The 20,430-nt window shown below is 45.8% G+C and overlaps 1 protein-coding gene across 4 annotated transcripts in view; it reads right to left on the bottom strand.

Moving 5' to 3' along the window:
• The window catches only part of SIK3 (SIK family kinase 3), a 71,232-nt gene that overhangs the window by 16,516 nt on the left and 34,286 nt on the right, over positions 1-20,430 (bottom strand). For 2 of the 4 annotated variants that reach the window (XM_072354811.1, XM_072354808.1), the window contains exons 2-14: positions 19,796-19,912; positions 17,957-18,020; positions 12,348-12,509; positions 6,216-6,340; positions 5,779-5,902; positions 4,310-4,428; positions 3,873-3,983; positions 3,571-3,714; positions 3,006-3,086; positions 2,784-2,893; positions 1,969-2,122; positions 1,332-1,487; positions 662-732 (exon numbers count right to left, since the gene is read on the bottom strand). In XM_072354811.1, the coding sequence (XP_072210912.1) occupies positions 662-732; positions 1,332-1,487; positions 1,969-2,122; positions 2,784-2,893; positions 3,006-3,086; positions 3,571-3,714; positions 3,873-3,983; positions 4,310-4,428; positions 5,779-5,902; positions 6,216-6,340; positions 12,348-12,509; positions 17,957-18,020; positions 19,796-19,912 (1,538 nt within the window). The remainder of the gene's footprint in view (positions 1-661; positions 733-1,331; positions 1,488-1,968; positions 2,123-2,783; positions 2,894-3,005; positions 3,087-3,570; positions 3,715-3,872; positions 3,984-4,309; positions 4,429-5,778; positions 5,903-6,215; positions 6,341-12,347; positions 12,510-17,956; positions 18,021-19,795; positions 19,913-20,430) is intronic. The other 2 variants (XM_072354812.1, XM_072354809.1) reach the window with 1 other exon arrangement.

Genomic DNA, 20,430 nt, shown 5'->3' with positions numbered 1-20,430 from the left:
AAATGTTAGCAAGGAAATGGTTAGTGTTTTCATGGATCGAGAAAGTACAAGCGTATTCTACCCACTTCCCAGTTTGCATCTGGAGCAGACAAAGAGAACAAAAGTTTTCAGACTAATGCCTAATAGTTCTTTTCTTATTGGAGCAGACTATTCTAAGGCCTACTGCTAAAATTAGAAGCCAAGAGGTACTTGTATTTTCAGCAAGCTCACTTTGTTTAAGGCATCAGAGTTGGATGTTTACTGCATGTCTTGATACAAAAGCTGCATTTACACCCAAGGCCACAGACGAGATCTTCCTACCTCCATCACTCAGCAGGGAGGGGTGAATCACTTAGCACTCATTTTGCAGGTTAGTGTGGATTGCATGCTGGTGCACACTAAGCAAAGGAGTTTAGCAGTTCCAGAGTTTCTAGAGAACCTACTGCTTTACCAGCTTACAGAATTTCAGGGCAAATCCAGTTTTGTAAGCAACTAGTAGCATCAGAAGAGTAATTGCCTGCAGTAATCAACACCCACAAGAATAAGAGAAGTGTTAAGCATTCATTGTAATTTACACTGCTGCCTGTGATGAGGTTGCTCGTGTTTTAATTCAGTAGCGGAACACCACAGGGTGAGCCTCTTTGAGGGTAATAAGGGCAAACATTAACAGACTGGGGGTTACCTCTGCACAGCTTCCTGATCTGGCTCCCCATCAGAGCTCTCCTCGTCCACGGGAGTGACAGCTGGGACAGCCTGCAGGGAGAAGAGAAGCCATGGGCTCCAGAAGGCAGCCAACGTGGTCCCATCCGCACAGCGGACACCTGGCTTTCCCAAACAGGCTTCCATAAGGATATATGCCAGCTATAGGGCACTCAGCCAAGAACCCCTTCCTACATTCCTTCCCCCATACAGAACTGCCTGTGCAATGCTGCTGCTTCTTTTGGTACTACCAGGAAAATTCATCCATGCAGATACATCAAGGAAGAAAGAACATGCATTAACAGTCAAGACTGACGTTTTAGTTTTCTATTAGATCAGCAATAGAAAAGAAAATCAACTGGAGTAAAAACATTCACAAACCCTCCGTCAACTCCAAAGAGCAGCACCATCTCAGCTTCTAGCCACAGGAGGCTACAGAAACTGCCCCACGAGGGAACACAGCATCGCAGCACTCCTGAGCTGGGAGGGTTCCTTTTGGCAGCAAGCTGGCACAATCCCTGCTGCATTTCCACGAGTACTACAGCCTGAGTCTACTACCCTGTCTGCTGAGGCCTGGAGGCTGCCATCTCTGCCTCCAGGAAAACATGTTTTTAAGCACACCACCAATTCTGTTCTTTCCTCTGGCTACTTACTGGAGTCATAGTGACGAGTGGAGATGGACCTCGAGGACGTTTCAGCAGTTGCTGTGCGTGTAACTGGATGTTAGCTCCACCATCCGATGCTCTCCGCCCCAGAGGGCCCATGCCATTCAACAGCTGCAGAGTCGGGGGCTGCAGCAGGGACTGCTCCTGGGAAGCAAACACAGTGCAGTTGCCAATCAAGTACCAGATCCTTCTGGTACCTGAACCCTAAGGCCACAAACTGGGATATTAGCATGAGAGAAGACAAGCATTCTGGGCTTCAGAAGAAATGAGTAATTATCAATATCTCCAAACTGAGGTGGGGCAGACAGAGACACTGTCAGTGGAAAAGCTGTGTTTAACTCTCCATTTCCCAGCATTCTGCTTTAGTTACCAGACAGGCTGCCATCTGAACCTCCAAAACCAGGCAGCAAAATCCCCTCTTCCCAGCCCATTCATGAATTTCATATTGCAGTGTTCTGTCATTCTTAGCTTAAGTAACCAGCCAGAATCACACCTCAAGCACCAACATGGTTGTAATTCATGAAGTCCAAGGAGTTGGCAGATAGAGAGAGCACAAGCACAAATGCACAACCACAAACTTGCTGGTGTGGCAAAGGCTGCATGGAGCATGAACGTGGGTCAGTACCTTGTACTCCAGCTGACCCGTGGGCTGCAGGTTCTGCCTAGGCAGCACATTGTGCATGAAGTTCACATTTGGGGTCACCTGCAGGAATGGAGCCTGAGGAGTGACACGAGGGAAACCAGGCAGAAGCTTCTGCAGATCTTCCATGACCTCCGTCCTGTGCAATCATATTTATAGACAGGTGACTTAGCAAAGATGCATGGAGAACCACCCATGGGCTCAGTACATCCAGCTTCCCTTCACAAAACAAGCTCGTTATTGCACTGGAAAATGGTCACAGAGAGTAACCGGGCCACTATTCAGTTTTCATCAGTCCTGTCTTTTCCCCCCCTCTAGGTTAATTTTTTCAAGCATTTGCTCTTTGTATTAACCTTGAAAGCACTTATCACAAAGACTCCTGCTGGGACACAGTAACAGTGCAGCTTAGGTGAGAAACTGGCTTGCATAATAGTCAACACAGCTACAATCAAGAAAGAGAGAAGATCTTCATCTTCAGCTCAAATTCTAACCACGCTGTGCAATGGGAGTAGGATGCTTTAACGCTTTCTGCATGAAAGATGCTTTTGTTAAGGAAACACCTTGAAGTTCTTTCCCCATCTAGCAACAATTGACTGTGCAGGAATAACTCCAAGCCACACACAGCAGGAGCAAAAAACCAAAGGTTTGATACTAGCTATGATACAGATCCACTCATCCCCACCTGTTACTACAAGATCATAGAGAACTAAAAATGCACTGCCCCAAATTCTACCTAAGAGAGGGTTTACAAGTAGGAAAAGTGCCCTTAATCCTCCATGGAGTTAGAATCCAATACTAACCGTGGGTCAGCTACTCCAACCGTGTGCCTTCTCATAGAGAGGTAACGGACCAGAGCTTCAGGTGATGGTTCTTCCCCTTCATCACTGTCCAAGTTCATTGTTCCATCAGTCTGTGCAGGAAAAATATGGGAGATGTTGAAACACAATGTGAAGATCAATCAAAAGGCTTCAATTCAAGTCTTGGAAAAGAACTCGCAGGGGTCATCAAGGGGAGTACCTCACCTCCACGATTTGGTTTTCAGGGTTGATGAGCTGGACTTGCGGCACATTGATGTTCATAGTATTGCCTGCCTGTTCTGTCTGCTGAGCAGAGGGATCAGAAATCAGTAGACAAGAAACTGGCATCTCTTACAACCCCTTTATGATCACCCTTGGACTAACACCAGTGAACAGACTTAACTTGAGAAGAGAGATATTACCCTGGAGCTACTGAAGGTGTCCTTAATTCTTAAGGGATTGCCTCATTTTCCCTCCCTATCCTCTCCTAAAACAAATACTCATCTATTGGATAGTATCTCAAGTTGAGCATCATGCAGTGGTCATGGTCTATAGACTTTGTTTCCCATCCTGTAAGCCTCACGTTGCTTTTCCTGTCACTAGGTTAACTAACACTAGATTTTGTCTGAAGAATATTGGGTAAATCCAGTCAACAAACTCACAATTACAGAACCCAAAATACACGGCACTCTTGGCACAATGAGAACACTCAGAAATAAGTCCAAGCTTAACAGGTAAGGGACTGCCTGGCCTTCCAGGGCTGAAAGAGTATTATACAAGCAGGATCTACCTGGATGTTAGCAGAGGTGGGGAAGGTCACTGTCCGTGGTATACTTGGAGATGGGGCAATGCGCAGATTCTTGTGCCTCTTCAACCGGTCACAGAGCAAGCTGTAGATTGCACTGTAGTGATCATAAGCATCAGCTCTTAATGACTAGAAGAAGAAGAAAAGGAAGAAGTGGTCAACTCTTTCCATCAAGCAGCAAAACGAGCTCCATGCTGTGCTCAGTTATCAGACACGATAAGCAACAAACAGATATTTGTTATCCAGCTGCAAGAGGCAGCACACAATGGTCAGCTGCAGAGCGTTACCTGAATTGTGCGTTCCTTGTCCAGCCCCATTTCTGCCATTGCTAACAACACATCCTCATTCAGTGGCTCCATCTGCCTCTCTGTCTTCAGGTGCTGACACTCTGCTATCAGCTGTAAGAGCACAGATACAGACTTCAGTGCTTACATTCCCAAAGGCACTGAGATGAGTCACAGCACTCTGAAGATCCAATTCACAAGGCTCAGACTGCAAGCTGGCATGAGCTTTGAAGGCTGATGGTACATCAGTTCAAAGGGGAAAAAATATCAAGTAATCAGAGTCAAAGGATGATATGGAAAGCAAGACAAGGGGGACACAGACAAAATGGGTACAGCAGAGCTTGGAACAGGAGTTCCCAAGCAGCTGAAACAAACACCGTGGCAGTCCTGCATGCACTGAGCAAGTTCCACTCACACACAGGCTCATTTCAGCTTCTCACCCTATCAAACTCTGCATCAGCTTCCCCAAGCTTCATCCACTTGTGTTTGCAGATCTGGTCCATTGAGAGCCGCTTACTCGGGTCCAAGACCAGCATGTGGCGGATCAGATGTTCACATTCTGCAAGGAACAGACCACTGAGTAACCACAGTGAGGAACAAAACTTCTGAAACAGGCAGCCTTGTGCCATGAGATCAATAGCAAGTCTTCCCTCAAAGCAACTTCTCTGTAGGAAGTCATATGCAGCAAAAATACCACTTCTCCATCTGGACCTTGCACCCATTCCATGTACCACTTGGCTGCAGGAATTTGATGCTATATGTAGGCAGCTGAGAGGACAAGGGAACACAGCCTCTCTCAGACAGAATGTTAAAGGGACTGTATTCGTCAGTGAATACTCAAAGCTTTCTAGCTAAGTACTGGTTTAAATCAGTCGGCACAGGAATAAGAGCCTCTCTCAAGACACCTCAGCAGCTGCTGCCACCCCAGCACAGGAGCATCTCCCCTCTTTGAAGCTACAAACAGCAATGGCAGCATCAGCTGTCAGTGCCAAGCTCCCAGTGCCACTGCAGCCCCTCTAGATGAGATCATCTTAACTCAGAGTCTGTTTTTGCTGGCTGTACAGTTTTCCAAATCTGATCTGAAACTACTTTTGGAGCAAATTTCTACTGCCAATACAGACATAAGTCAGCATGCTCCTTTTTACACTTACCTCACTCAGGATTTCCCCATGCTAGGGAGGAAGCCAGCCAGGCCACAGTACGCTTGTGCTGTCTGCCAGCACCCCTAGGTGGCATGCTGTCACCCTGTCCCAGCTTGCCTTGCCCTGCACCATCCACGGGAAGCAAAACACAGCTGCCATGGCTTGGGCTCCTGTAGGAACACCTCTCCCAGGGAGCTGCCACAGCAAAATGTGCCTTTTTTGTCCTCCATCCATTTTTCCACTCAAAGGTATCATAAAATATGAGCTGCCCTTAAGTGAAGTTGGTTTTATCCGACAATTAATCACATTTTTCAGAAACAAGATTTATTACTCAGGCATTCGGAAACACACTTGCAGAAACAGGACACGGACATTCACTTGTGGTGGGGATACTGCAGGAAATTAATGTGCTGTAATGCCGTAAGAAGCTTCTCATCTAAAGCAGATAGAGTGAAAGCTTCTATATTCCTCCATCACTAATCCATTTTTAGCTTTCGCACTTCCCAGAATTTACTAAGGATGGATCTTTGCTGATGTTTTGCTTCAGCTTGCAGTTATGCACACATGGAAGTCAAGATATTTTAAAAAGAATATCTGAATTCTAGATTCAAAATTCACTTCCACTTCCACTGCAAAGCACTATCCATCCGATTGGCTTCCTGCTATAGCACTTACCTGACATAGAAACCAGCTGGTGTATTAAAATCTAAGCGTTTCTATCTGTAAGCAGAGAGATGACCCAGAGCACTGCAGGCACACAGCCTTACCTGTGGACATGAAGAATGGAATGCGAAACTTCCCGCTGAGCACCCTGGCACGCAGATTCTGCAGCGTGCTCCCATCGAAGGGCAGAGCACCACAGACCAGCACGTACAGCACCACACCAAGACTCTGCATCAGACAAAAGGCAGTCAGCAACAGCACGGAACGGACCGTGGTTCATAGCAATAGGCAATAAAACGATAAATAACAAAGGAAGAGCAAATCCTTGGAAAGGACCTTGTGACATCTCAGTCTCGGGCCAGCCTAGGTTCTCCTTTAAACTTCTGGCCTAACTTAAACTTCCTTCCAAGTCTTAAAGTCCATGGCTACACAAGCCAAGAGCCCAAGTATTTCTCTGGACACCCTTTTTTCTTTTTTTGTTCTAAATACTCAAGAAGCAAAGCCAAAAATGAAATCCAACTCGAAGAGACTCATCACATACCCAAATGTCAACCTTGGGCCCATCGTATTCCTTCCCCTCGAAGAGCTCCGGGGCAGCGTAGGGAGGACTCCCACACCATGTTTTTAGCAGCTGGCCAGGTGTGAAGATGTTACTGAACCCAAAGTCTGAAAGAATAAAGAGAACGGCTTAGTGGAATGTGATCCAGTACAACTGTTGTAAACAAACGGTATTTACGTTATTTGCTGTGTCTAGTGAAGTCACATATAAGTCACATACAGGTCATGTAAGTCATTCAGGCTGAAGGAGCTGGGCTTGTTCAGCTTGGAGAATAGAAGGATGCAGGGTGACCTGATTGCAGCCTTCCAGTACCTAAGGAAAGCTTATAAACAGGAGGGGAGTCAACTCTTTGAAAGGGTAGATAACAGCAGGACAAGAGGAAATGTTTTTAAGTTGAAGGAGGGCAGATTTAGGTTGGATATCAGGGAGAAGTTCTTTACTCTGAGAGTAGTGAGGTGTTAGAACAGCTGCCAGAGAGACTGTGGATGTCCCGTCACCTCTGGAGGTGTTCAAGGCCAGGTTGGATGGGGCCTTGGGCAGCCTGGGCTGGTATTAAATGGGGAGGTTGGTGGCCCTGCCTGTTGTAGGGGGGGCGAAGCTTTGTGATCCTTCCAACCCAAGGCATTTCATGATTCTATGACATACTTCACATAGTGTAAAATTGACCCTGTTTACACAACCTACATCAAAACACCCTGAGAGCTGGGCTTGTTTCACATGCTACAACTACATTGCTTTTGCTTATGAGAACACAAAGATGTGAAAGGTTTGCTCTTCACTTTTCAAACACGATTTTCACACTGGAGTTGAGAAATTGGTGATCAGATCAGCTAGGGATGCTGCAAGCCAGGTGAATGCTTTGGATGGAGGCCTCCAGGTTATATTCAAGAGACCATACATACATCTAGGCACTAATTTCCAACCCTCAGCTTCTCTGATGACAAGTTTCACAACCCCATTAGGGCCAGGGCAGCTGCTAATAAAGACAGAGTGCAGACAAAGGGAAAAAGAACAGTAAATCGAGTTATTTTGCAGAAAGCACTACACGGAACTGGAAAGTTCAGTTCTGGTGGGCAGCTCTACGAACCAAGTCAGGTCATCCACCTGCAGCAAATAACAAATCCTGAAACAGAAATTAAAAGAAAGCTCTTAATCTTACGGGCAGTCAGATGTAAGCTTATGTGGGCACTAAGGGCATTCTCTGCTCATTAACCTGCCACCGCTGGCACACAGCAGCTGAGACTTGTGCTGGGAAAGCAAAGAAACTGTCTGCACTCAAGAAAACTGTTCTTTTTCCTTATAAAAATAAGGAATCATTTTTTTCTCTTTTTTTTTTCCTCTCAGATGGAATAAAAGCAAACCCATGGTCAGAGTGCGGTTTCCATGTCCCATGGACAGGACCCTAAAGCAGTTTCTATCAGAAGGAGCTGTACCACAGCTATCTGCAGACTGCTTTGCCTGTTTTTCTGCTAGAAGTGTGCCAGCAGGAGGGTGAGTGACACTAATGCATGTGGATGGGGACCCACAGCAACAAGGACATGTTTCATAGCATTTGCCTGAGCAGCAGATCCTCACGGCAGGCGAAATCCTGGAACAAAACACAGCAAGCTGGAAATACTCTGTTTGCAAATTCAGACCTATTAAACCAAAACCCACCACAGCCCAAATAGATGGTTACAGGTGCAGGAAGAAACAAAACTTTCATGAAGAGCTTCTTGCTGTTTCTGATTTAATTGCTGCTCCTAACTGCAGCATAGGAGGGATAACATGGAGCTGATGTGACTCACCTGGAACACAACACTCCCTTTTCCCCTCATTTCTTGAAATTAATATACACTCATCTTGAACATTCATCTCCATTTAGTCTGCTTATTTCTCCTTACTTCCTTCTGCCCATGCTTCTGAAGATAAGGAACTCATCATGCGTTCTTCAGCCATCACTGAAGGTTTGCCTTCCTAAACCATAGAGAACTGCGAGTTTGCCCTACAACATTTGATATCACCCTGCTGAAAGGAATTCAGGTATCACCTTTTGGACAAAGGAACCTTCCCACCAGCACCTATAGCTTCACAGAGCACAGCAAACCCTCCATGCAGGGCACTCAGCACACCCAGCTGGCAGGCACTAAGTGGCTGCTTTGTGCTCCTGCCTGCAGCCTCCGTTTCCTTGCATGATTTTCCATGACCTAATTCCAGGTGACTACTTTCTTCTCTCTCCTTCAAAGAACTTCAGCAGAAACAAGCACAGCACCCAAGCACAGCTGGGTACAGCTGGCTGCAGCAGGATGCAGTTCACACGACTGCCAACTCCAAGTCACCAGGTTACAGCCAGCCTGTTTTCCCATCCTTACAGGGGGCAAAACCCTCACCAAGAGACTGCTTGTGCTTGCAGAGACCCCCATAGAGTGGTGCATTCCTGCTGAACCTTCTGGAGGATGGGCAACATGGTGCAGACCCCTGCTCAGAACAGAGCACAGCAAATGCAAAGCCATCACGGTATCAAAATCAGGAGGTTTTGACTGGAGGAAATGGGATAATCTGAATTTCCAGAACACGAGAAAAGATGACTTTAGGCAGATGAATTTGAGGGACACAGCAGACAGCTGCACAATTGTCTTTTCCACCTCAGTAAGCTTTTGATTTACTGTCTCCCTTTTACAGTGGGATTTTTAACAAGTGTCTGAGCTACGACCGCCAGAACAAGCAATAAAATCTGCAGCACTAAAATAATTTCCATCTCCTACTGGCAAAGCATTCAGTAGTCAAGTTTATCTGTAAACCAATGCAAGAACACACTGGGGTTTTGGTACTTCACAATTCAGTGATATTTTAAACAAATTGCTCTGGTTTACTTTTATTCATCCTTATAAGCAGTGAGTGGACTTTATTCCTCTTTTGTGGTGGGTTGAAATTAGCACCCAGGTTCACTTTTTTTCCATTGAAACTAGGGAGGAGACGGTCGAAGAGCAGCTCTGCAGGTGCCTCCTTTGGGAAGCAGTCCAAGGTGGGGATGCTGAAAGGAAAGGTGGTGAATCAGCAGCTCACAGAAGCAGCAGCTCCTGGAAGCACCTGGGATGGCAGAAAGGAAAGGTTCTGGTTGCAGGGAGCTGAGCTCATCCCTATGAGAGTTGTGGCTGTGTCTGCTCTGTATGGAGCTTGGGGCTGGAAGTGCTCCTTTGGGAGCCATCAGTGCTCAATGAACTGCAGCCAAGCGAGGTGGATATGGCACAGCTAAAGCTCCCCTACCCCACCAAGGCAGGAGGGAGGACTTGGGAACATCAAAGAAACAGCCAAAAAAAAAAAAAAAGCAACAAAAAAGAGCAAAAACCAAAACCTCCCAAACCCCAAAAGATTGAAATAAATGTTCGTATCAACGATGACAAGTCACCCCAGTCTAGAGACACAGCAAATCCAAACACTGGGGAGTTGGGGAGCAGCCAGGTCCCATTCCACAAACAGAGCAAAGGGAAAAGGGTGTTTTGGGGGGACAAACTCAAACCTCCCAATGATGCAATACAGGGAAAATACCTAAAAGCCATCTCTGCACTATAACACAGAGGGTCTGGTCCCTCCTGTCACCCTGGAGCAGAGCCCAGGGAGCTGCTGTTGAGCTGCACACGGGGACTTTTATCCTCTGAAGGCGAAGCAGCGAGCAGGCTCTTGCAAACGAATGCAAAGTAATGCATAGATCAGATTCCTGTCTGAAATCATATCCTAGGGAGGCCTGGGTATTTAGCAATAATCTCAACTCCTGGCTGAACTCTCTGACTGGGAGCACAAGGGAACACAGTGCCAGCAGCTACTGAGTCAGACTGAGAAGGTACGCGGGAGCAAAGGCATCCATGGGAAAATGAGAAGTGGGGTCACAGCGTTTGTATTGTACTGTTTATGGAAAAGCTGTACAGTTGCAATCAATCAAAAAATAAAATAAAATAGGCACGCTTCTAGTTATCGCCGAGCAGAAACAGCAGCATCAGCCTGCCTCTTGCATTGCAAGTGTGTCAGTTGCTTAACTAACACTGAGTGAAAGCCATGCAAAGCTGCAAACACAGGTCAGAAAGACCAATGGTGTTGTGCTAGGTAAGGTGCATGGCAACCTGAGGGGTCTGAAAAAAGCAAGCAGTTTGCCAAACAGAGCACCGAGCAGGTACACTGGTTCAGCTGGTTGAAGCTACAGATATATTAAATGCATTGTGGAAGAGGCCAGAGTTCGACAGCATTAACAGGCTGGGCGGTAAAGGCTTTGCTGATCCTCCACCCTGCAAAACAAGGCTCTGTGCATGTCTGCTGTATTTATTCTGGAAGGTCGACAGTGAAAGCAATCGGTTGCTATCGCTTCTTTTTTCTCTTTTTTTTCTTTTTTCTTGCTCTTGAAACAATGGAAGCTCTGGTGTCAGGCTGCAATTGATGAGTTATAGGGACAAAACTTAATACTCGGAAAATCCTATACCATAAATCAGCTTTTCCAGGCTACTATTCAAATCTGCTCCATCTTCCTGCCAAGAAAAACACTGCCACTACCAGGGTGGGAAATACCTTCTGGAGACCATTCTGGGAGCAGGGATTTGGAAAGAAAATAGTTTCCACCTTCCCCAGATAAAAAGCCTCCATGATTTTCAGGCATTCACTGAACTTGCTGGTGTGCTCACGTGGTCATTCCTTTAGGAAATGCAGCTGCACTTCAGTCTCTTTCAGGGTTAGTTTTCAAGTTGTTTTTTACCTCTTTGGTTTGCAGGGAACTCCTCCTCCCTTACACACAGATGAGATTTTACCCCTTGAACACACGATGGCCTCAGATCATGAGTGCATCTGTTTGCATACAGCAGACACCGTGCTGCTTACACACGCTTCCCAAGCAGCCCTTCTGCCAGACCCACAACTTCTGTAGTAAGTTACAGACTCAGGCACTTTGGGTTTTTTAATTCATGTTACAAACCCTTGCAAAAGCTGACAAGCTCTCAGAGGAAGCCTATTAACACAGGGCATGGGTAACAAAGTGCTTTCCAAAAACACTCTGCTATGTGTTAGTCTCTAGTAGGATTAAATGTAACTATTGGCTGTTCCAGAGAGAAAGCCTACCAAATGAGATGACCAGGGCAGTACTAAATCCTCTTGTTTCAAGCAGTTACTACTTCATCCCACAAAGCTAAATGAAGTCAGGTCTAGTCAGTACATCACAGAGCTCAACATCCAAGGCTCATTCTCATGTACAAGAGGAACAGACAGCAGGCGTGCTAGGCTTGCTCACAGACTGCCTGAGATGTAGCTCTCTGAAAGGACAGCAGTTAGCAAAAGAATCACAGAGTGTTTTGAGTTGGAAGGGACCTTTAAGATCATCCAGTTCCAGCCCTCTGCTATAGGCAGGGACACCTCCCTCTAGACCATGTTTCTCACAGCCCCATCCAGCCTAGCATTGAATTCCCCCAGGGAGAGGAGGCTCACAACCTCGCTGGGCAACCTGTTCCAGTGTCTCATCACCCTCATAGTAAATAATTCCTTTTTAATACCTAGCCTAAATTGAAAAAGAAGTCTACAAAACACCAGCAAAACACGGGGTACAGACTGAAAGGGCCTGGTTTTCAGCAGCTTCAGCTTCTCCTCCTGCAATGAACAACATACCCAAGTCACTAGGACTATTTTCTTACCCTGGCAGAGCAAGACAGTGAAATTAGTCCAAGACTGCTTTTTTCCCCCTTTGCTTCCGTACCACTAATTTTGTTATGCTTACTTTTCCATTCTTTCTCTCTCACCTGGCCTGACCTGCTTTGAAGAAATCCTAAGCTGGCAACTGCTCCCAAAACAAGGTCAGTTTCTTTATTTGTCTTGGCCATCACTCGGTGTATTGAAACACTGCAATATCTACAGGTGCATATTTGCCTACGAAGCCAAACTTGCTTTAAAAGAAAAATTATTTTGCAGTTCTTGAAGGGAGATATAAATCCGCTGGCTATAACCTGCCAGTTCCAGCTCTGGGCAGCAGGCCACAGAGAAATCCAAAGCTTCCTTTAGCTGCACCGCGTTTCCTTCTTTCTGAATACCTGGAAGCAGCCAATGCCTACATTTATTAACTTCTGAAAGCAGCTGCTTTCCTCCCACACCGTAGTCTTAGCTCACCTGCTATTTTGATGTTAAGGTTAGCATCCAGAAGAAGATTTTCCGCTTTGAGATCTCTGTGAACAATGTTACGGCAGTGACAGAAGTTGACAGCGGCCACGATTTGCTTGAACTTTCTCCGAGCTTCCTTCTCCGCCATGCGCCCGTGGGCCACCAAGTGATCTGTGATGGACAAAGCAGAGAACAGAGCGCTTACTGACCACCCGGGAGCTGGGAAACCAATAGTTTGCTTTCGTGAGAAGCTTCAGGTCTTCAAATCTGCTTCTACACCAAAATAAAAATGCAGCTTTTTCAACTTTTTCCTTTGCTTTCTCTGCAGGTCAGGCCTGCCCCACTCCAATAGTCTTGCACATCTGCCCAGGGTCCTGCTGCTGGGGGACACAGCGCTCCACAAGGTAGCCTTGGCCAAGGCCCAGCCTCAGTGCTGATGCATGCAAGCACCCATTGCAAGTGCTACAGCTCAGAACCAAAGTTGTTTTAGGAGCATCTTTACTTGTGATGCAATGAAGAAAACTGTCTCTCGTGCTTCAAAATACACACAGAAATTCCCAATCTCTGGGTATCTGGTGTAAACATATATTTGTAATATTGAACACACTTTATTATGAAAATGGAGCTTACCTCTTCTAAGAAAATCTGAATACTCTCAAGAATTTCACTGAAAAACCTACCACCCAAAAGCAGTGTCTGTGGCCAGACAGGCTTCCTTTAGAAGCTACTATTGTGAGCATGGACAGAAGAAGGCTCCATTTGACCTAAGAGATCACAGAGGCAGGTATCCAACAGCAACAAGCCTTAAATCAATCCGCTTACAGCTGGAAAGCACCAGGCTTACAGAAGCCACTAATCATCCTGCTCTGTAAGTCAGGGCAAACAGGGCAGAAAAACATGGCAGAGAAAGGAGAGACAAAAGCATGCTCCTGAGCATCACAGAACAGGAACACAGCTCTGCCAGGAAAAGGAACTGGCAATTAAAGAGTTGAAGGCAGCTCCACAAGGGGCCTTCTCATCATTCTATCTGTGCCCACACGCCACGTGGCATGCAGGAAGGTAACCTGGATGGGCAGATGGCTTAGAAAGGAATCATGTGAGGACTGAATGCCCAGCACTCTCTCCTCACTCACCTCAAGAGGCCCTTCTGCTCAAGTTCACCCCAACATCTCCCAGCCAAAAACCAGGATGAAGGGATTTCATTTCACCCCATAAACTCTGCTCAAATGGTAGGGCTCGATAGAGATATTTCTTCTTGAAAATGATACAAATAAATCACTTTCTCATCAGGTGGTTGTATTCTTCCCAGCCACCCATTAATTAAAAAACCTGTGACATAACTGACTTGCAGTAAATACTAATTACTGAGACACATGAAAGCAGTTTTGCCTGCTTCTGTCTGCAGAGCAGCCTCCTTCTCTGTGCTCGTACTGCTGCTGTGCAGCACACGAAAGGAGTACACCACCAATGCCAATATGTGGCCCTTAACTCCCTGCTAGTGATAGCATCATTTACTCTCATACATTGTATTTCACCTTTTCCTTTGCATGGTCACACACTGTGTGCCCAGAAGAGCTATGACGGTGATGAGCACAGTCAAGAAAGAGACTGTTCCAACACAGGCATTACTGCTGATTAATAGATAGCTCAGCCCTAAACAAGTCAAGGTCATTCACATTTGTAATCCTCTCGAGTCTGGGAACACAGCCTGCTGATGCAGTAAGTGCTCTTAAAACCAAGAGCAAAGTTCCAATCTCTCAACATTTCGGAAATCATTCAAAGACATTCTCCTACAGGCAAGAAATCAAACCCAGCTACTGCAGCAGGCACGCTTCTATGAGGCTCTCTGATGCATATTTTTGCCCAGCAAAGGCTCAGATACAAACTGAAAACTTTCATGAAGTGCAGAAGTACACAGCTGGAGTTGCACTTCACACCAAGGAGAGGAAAATCATTCCTATTTCAGCACAGAATGGACACAGCCAAGGGGTTCTGCACAGTGAGCTTGGAGGGTCTGGGCAGATCCTGGTTCTGGGCACCACCCAGGGCTCAGCCCTGCTGCCATCAGGTGCTACATGTTCCCTGCCAACTGCTCTGTCCACTTGGTCTGAAAACACTGCTTCCCCGTTATCAGTGTTGCTTGGGCTGCAAAAAAGTCCTTTTAGGCTAGACATGAAATTTCACATTTAACGAAGAAACCCAGAGCAGGGGCCTGTCCCCAAGCTCCGCACGTAGGCGCAGCATTCAAAACACGCTGACATTTCTACACAAGCTCCAGAGGAAGGAGAGGAACAATGAAGCTACAGAATACTCTGCATACCACCAAGGGCAACTGTATGCCAAAATTAACCATTGCAAGCTTAGGCTGCACAAACCCCTGCTGCAAAGAGGGTACAGCGGTGGCCACGGCTCAGCCGGAGCGCTGACCTCAGGCACACCAGAGTCAGGAGCTGCTGGCTCCTATGCACCAAATGCTTCTGTCACCGTGTCCTCCTGGAGCTGAAAAGGTGCATGGAGTTGATCCTCTGAGTGCTTTCCATAGAGGAAGCAACACGAGATTTGATTGCATAGCTTTAAAAAACAAAAAACAAAGCAGTTTTTCTCCAGACTTCTACGAAGTACCTGATGCCAGCCTCTGCACTGAAAGAAAACCACAGTGAAAGCCTATGGTAAAGAAAATAAAGCTTGTGAGAACTCACTTGGTGACCTTGTGGACTCAGCAGCAGCCTGGCTGAGCAGCAAGGCCAGTGCTCACCTGTAGGCAGCACATCCCCAGCACCTGCTGCTCCCCAGCCCACTCCCACCAGCCTCAGCCCTGCGCTGGGCAGTGGGGACCAGGGATGATTTACAGCTTCCCTCCTAAGCAGCAAAAATCAGACAGACTGTTCTACGTGACCTCAGAAACAAACAAAAAAGGACACTTGAGAGACCCGGGACAAAGAGCATCTGATGTTGAAAAAGTGACATTCATTTGTTCATCATGTCAAACCATCAACCCAGCAGCACACGAATCACGCACAGAGACAGAAATGACAGCTTAGATAGTGCTGCTTAAGTCCACGGTGAAAGCAGGAGCAAGCCTTCTCCCCGGCCCCCACACAGTGTGGTGCAAACAAAATGAATGATCAGAATGCTTCCAGTAACAGATGAATCAAGGACACATACAGCACGGTGTGGCTGCTAGAGGAGTTGTCAAGCCCTGCCATAGCCTTTTTACTGGAAAATCAGATAAAGGAGCTGCAAAGCTCTCAGGTTCTAGCTGAGGAGAGCCTGCAGAGCTCAGAATGACAAGGGACAAGAGAGGCAAGCATCCAGCACTGACTGGTGTTCTCACACAGCAACCACTGGGACAAAACTGCCACTTGTTCAGCTGAAAGTTCCACCCTGTGTTACTGCCTGTGGAATATTTGCAGCTGTAAGGCCCAGTTTAAGCCTTCAGTGGTCTTGTAAAGCATCAGAGGGAAACAACTTAGATTTGCTTCAAATGAACCTGAAGCTCACAGTGCTGTAGTGATGTAGCTCAGGTTATATGAGACACTCAGCTTTACATCGAGCGTTCAATGCAGAGAAAATCAAGGCCATCTCACAGACATTAAGAGAGAAAGAAGAGATGAAGGACAAAGAATACACGTGTTCAATACAGGGGACATATCCCATGCCCAGGAGGTGGCAGATAATCCAATGAGAACAAGCATTTTTCTCCCACGTACCCTTGATACTGAAGCACATGCTGCCATACTCTGTGAGGATGTGAGCTGATGCTGTTCTGGTTTGCTGGCCATGCAGTGAGAGCTGAGCTCGAGGGCTCTTCAGGCTGCACAGTGCCTCTCCAGGCCCACCTACCCACTGACCTTGGCAGCCCACACTGCAGGGAGACGCTCCCTGGGCAACGCAAGGATGTGATTCTGCAGTGCTAGAGATGCTAACGACTGCAAGGCAACATTTCCAAAATGGGCTGCTGCTTCCTCCCAGTAAATTGCTTCCTCTCTTAGAGCAAAATCTTAATGGCTACCCAGGAAACTCTGATTACAGAAACCTGAGACTTTGGTTTTCCTTTCTCTGCTCTAATGCTTCAGGGTGTTGGGCCTCATAAAGGACCTGGAAATGCAAAAAGCCCAGCACAGCCTCACAGCCATGGGCTGGAAAAACATCACAGCTACTGCACCACTGACAGCACTTGGGCTGACTGCTCCCAGCTCTGAATGAGGATAAAATGCTGGGCAGTAAAATGGGAATTAGCCATTCTAATGGGCTGAATTTACTACAGCATAAAATATTTCAGAAAGCAATTAGATTTTTCACTTCAACTCATGTAGAAAGCTATTTCTGTAACCAGGAGAATTCATTCCAAGTTTGCATACGAGCTCGCACATAGTTCTGGATTTTAAAAAAGGATGAATTGTCTCTGCCAAATTCAACAAAAGAGGGAGAAAAAGTCAAAAGGAATTCATACTTTCCTGCAGGGATCCACATACAAGTGAAGGCTCATAACCATTGGCAGCGTCTGATACGCATTCAGATGATTGTGCTGCAATTATGGCTTGCTGCACAGCATCAGATGAGTTTCACAAGCCCTCAGAACTGCTGAGCGTTCAGCACCATGATTAATGTTTGAGTAAACAACTGGGAGACTCGGCTGAGTGAAAGCAGGGTTTCACCACACCATTCATGCTCTGCAAGCACCAGCCACGACTCACCTCTTCCCTCAGCTGTCACCTCCCAAAGGAGAAGGAAGGTGACGGATGTGGATCATGCCAAGAAGAAAGTATGGCAACCATCTACAATGGTACTGAAGAACAGTTACAATATCACATTCACTAGAAATCAGCACTTCTCAGCTAAAGTTGCCCTATCTTTAATAATTTGGGGAGTCTCTTGTCTCATCGAGATCTTTATCTTTTATTGCACTCAGCTTCACTTCCAGCGGGGTAAGAGGTGCTGAACAAAAGTGAGATTCCTGCACTGACTTAACAGGACAAGTTGGAGAGCAACCAAACCAATAAACCAGGCAACAGCTCTTGCAATTGTGCTGCATAGATATTTATGTGTGTGTGTGTGTGTGTGTGTTAAAGAATATAAAGAAATGTGGTAAAGAAAGCTCAGATGAAACCTTGCTAGCAGACAGTGGAGTTTAAAATGAACATAGCTAATATATGCTAAGATAACACTCAATACTTTAAAATTATATATATATATATATATATACACATGCTTTTGAGAATGAAATACTACAGAACTACAGGGGCCTATTTGTTTTTGAATGCTACTAACACATGCCAGCATTTGACCTACAGTCAACAAGTTCCAGATGACCTGCTGGGAAGTGAAGCCCTCAGCATCGTATACAACTGGTTAATGCTACACCTTATTTAATCTAAAGACAGCATAAAAGAGGAGCAGCACCACCTGTCAACGAAACCCAAAGAAGAAGCAGAGGTTATGGAAGTTATTTTTCCATTAAGTTGGTATCATTTATTTTTTTACTCCCTTTGTCAATGGAAAGTTCTCAGGCTGAAGGGCATCTCTCAACTGAAACAAGAGAGCAGGGCAGCTATTTTCAGTTTACTGTAGTTAACTGAGTGCATTATCTGATTAAAGAATGCAATAAATGTACTTACCAAATATTTCCCCTCCGCTGGCATATTCTGTCACTAGATAAATCATCCTCTCTGTCTCCATAACCTGGACATAAGGACAGAAAAGCAATGGATAAAGGAGACTGCTTCATGCAAAAAGAAATGTGATAGAAATTTGCATTACTTCTATAACACGTATCCAGAAAACATGGGGTGGGGGTATTTACTTGTTTATTTATTTGTTTATTTATTAAATATTGCATATTTCTGCTTCCAGAGAAACAAAATCTTTTATGATGATGATTATTATAGACCTTTCCTCTTTTTCTACCTTCTAAGCAATACCCTTTCAGCAAAACATGGTTTTAAACTCAGATTCCTAATAAAAAAAAACAATTGAAGGCTCTGAATTCCCAAATCCAGGTTCTAGTAACTTTTTATCTAGGATTCTGGGGCAAGAAAAAAAGCATGAAGGAATCAGTCTACAAAGAGACATTCCCTAAGTATCTTAACATGTCATAATTCTGCAGTGTTTGCTGTAGGCATTTCAATTTTGGCTATTTGGCAAAAATAGCTAACCATTAACCTCACTACTTCTACTTTTAACTCCTTGGAGTCCACATAATTGCTTACATCCACCAGGCACAGCTCAGAAGCAGACTGGTCTTGAACCGACAAGGGTTTGATTCTGAGGAATGGCATAACCATTTTGAGGGTTTAACTTCTCCCTTACAATGCACACGTGAACATCCCATTACAGAAGGAAATAACTTCTGACTACTTCCCCAGAATTTCAAGTTTTCACATTCCATTGCTTGCCATCAGAGAAGGGAAGCCACAAACAGCAGGTTACTCAGCTTAATTAGTCTCTTGCACTGTAATACTTTCCCAAGATAAGGGGCCCTGGACAATGTGTGTGCCTGCCCGAAGAGGAGCTGAATTCCCAACCAGAGCTGGGATGGAAGCTCCCTCCCTTCCCAGTTCAGGCCGTGGCTGTGAGCAGAGGGCAGGTGGTCCTGCATAAGCCTGGCAGGCAGCAGGCAACTCTGGGAAGGGACTGATAAGCAGCCATTTTCCTCCAGCTTCCCAGAAATCAGATTGCATGCAGCAGAAGAGAATTTGTACAGAGCTCTCAAACACCCTTTGGTTGTAAATAATTGTGCGAGGCCTTGAATCAAAAAGATCCAGAGAGGGAATATTTCAGCAAACCATCAGTTTCCAGAATAGCATTGAGCATTTCACCAAAGTGCCGGTCCCTCTTACTTCCTTGCTCCCATCACTCTGCTCACTTCTGCCTTGTTGCACCTTCCCTGCTGTTCTGTTTGACCGTGCTGAATATGTGCATAAAAAGCAGCACAAGTAGGTTCTGTCTCTGGCAATTCTGTTTGCAGAGTAAAAATGCCAAAGAAGCAAAAAAGTCTGCAAACATCGGACAAAAGCAGGTGTGCCATTGCTATTGATCACCTTCCAAGAAAGCACAGAACAGATCAGCAAGTCCACAAACCACCAGGGAATTGTGCAGGGAGAGGAAAGCAGCGTGCTCTCAGTCCTGCTAGAGGACGAGAATTACTCTCTCCCTTCAGCTGAGAAGGGTAGCCCACATCCGGCTTCAACTGGGAAGCTGAAAAGCAGACAATAGCCATAAAATGATGGCAAAGGGCCAGCCCCCAGCGGAAGTGTGATCTCCCAGAAAAGAGAAGGGTTAGCCACACTTTTTGCCTGTCCTCTTCTCACTCATGTACTTTGAGATCTTAAAAACATAAAGGACTTTCCCAGCACTTCACCTAGGAGGAAGAGAGGGACAAACGTATGGAACACACTGTTACACAGTGTAAAGCTGTAGTGAAGGGAGAGGGAAAACTCACTGCAAAGTGCACCTACCTGATATAACCTGATGATATGTGGATGGCAGAGCATCTTCATAATCTGAACTTCTCTAAATATCTTCTTCAGATTCTCTTCATCCAGCTGTGTCTTATCAATTATCTTTATAGCAACCTAGCAGAAGGGGAAAAGTTAAAAAGGAGGTTATTTACCCAATTACATATGTGAAAGAACATCAAGAAAAACAACAAATACTGCACATAAAACTGTGCTGTGCTAAACACCGGATGAAAACTGTGCTTTGTAGTCCATACCTCGGAGAGCCTGGGAGCTCTGCACAGCCTCCAGGGGCTCTGAACACAGAGATAGGGGCAATGAAGGAAAGGGAAAGGCATCAGGGCAATGGGCGCTGGTGTTATCCACACCATGGCTTGCTTACTGTAGTGGGACAGACACATATAGCAGTGAGGGGATGCCAGGCAGCTAAAAAGTCTTGCACACCCCGTGAGCAGCAAACACTGGATTTGCACTGCTGCTTGCAAACCAAACTTCAGCCACCAACAAACCTCAGTGCAAGACAGCAGCTACAGTATGGTATTGCAGCTCAAGATTTGTGGGCTGGACTGTCTTCCACCAGTAAGTTGTTCTGCTTAGAGACTGCACTTTCCCTGAGAAAAGACCCACTTGTATAC

This window comes from Excalfactoria chinensis, chromosome 21 (genome assembly GCF_039878825.1).
Source record: "Excalfactoria chinensis isolate bCotChi1 chromosome 21, bCotChi1.hap2, whole genome shotgun sequence".
Lineage (NCBI taxonomy): Eukaryota > Metazoa > Chordata > Aves > Galliformes > Phasianidae > Excalfactoria > Excalfactoria chinensis.
Note: the sequence above shows the minus strand (reverse complement) of the source record. Positions and strands in the feature narration are given on the sequence as shown.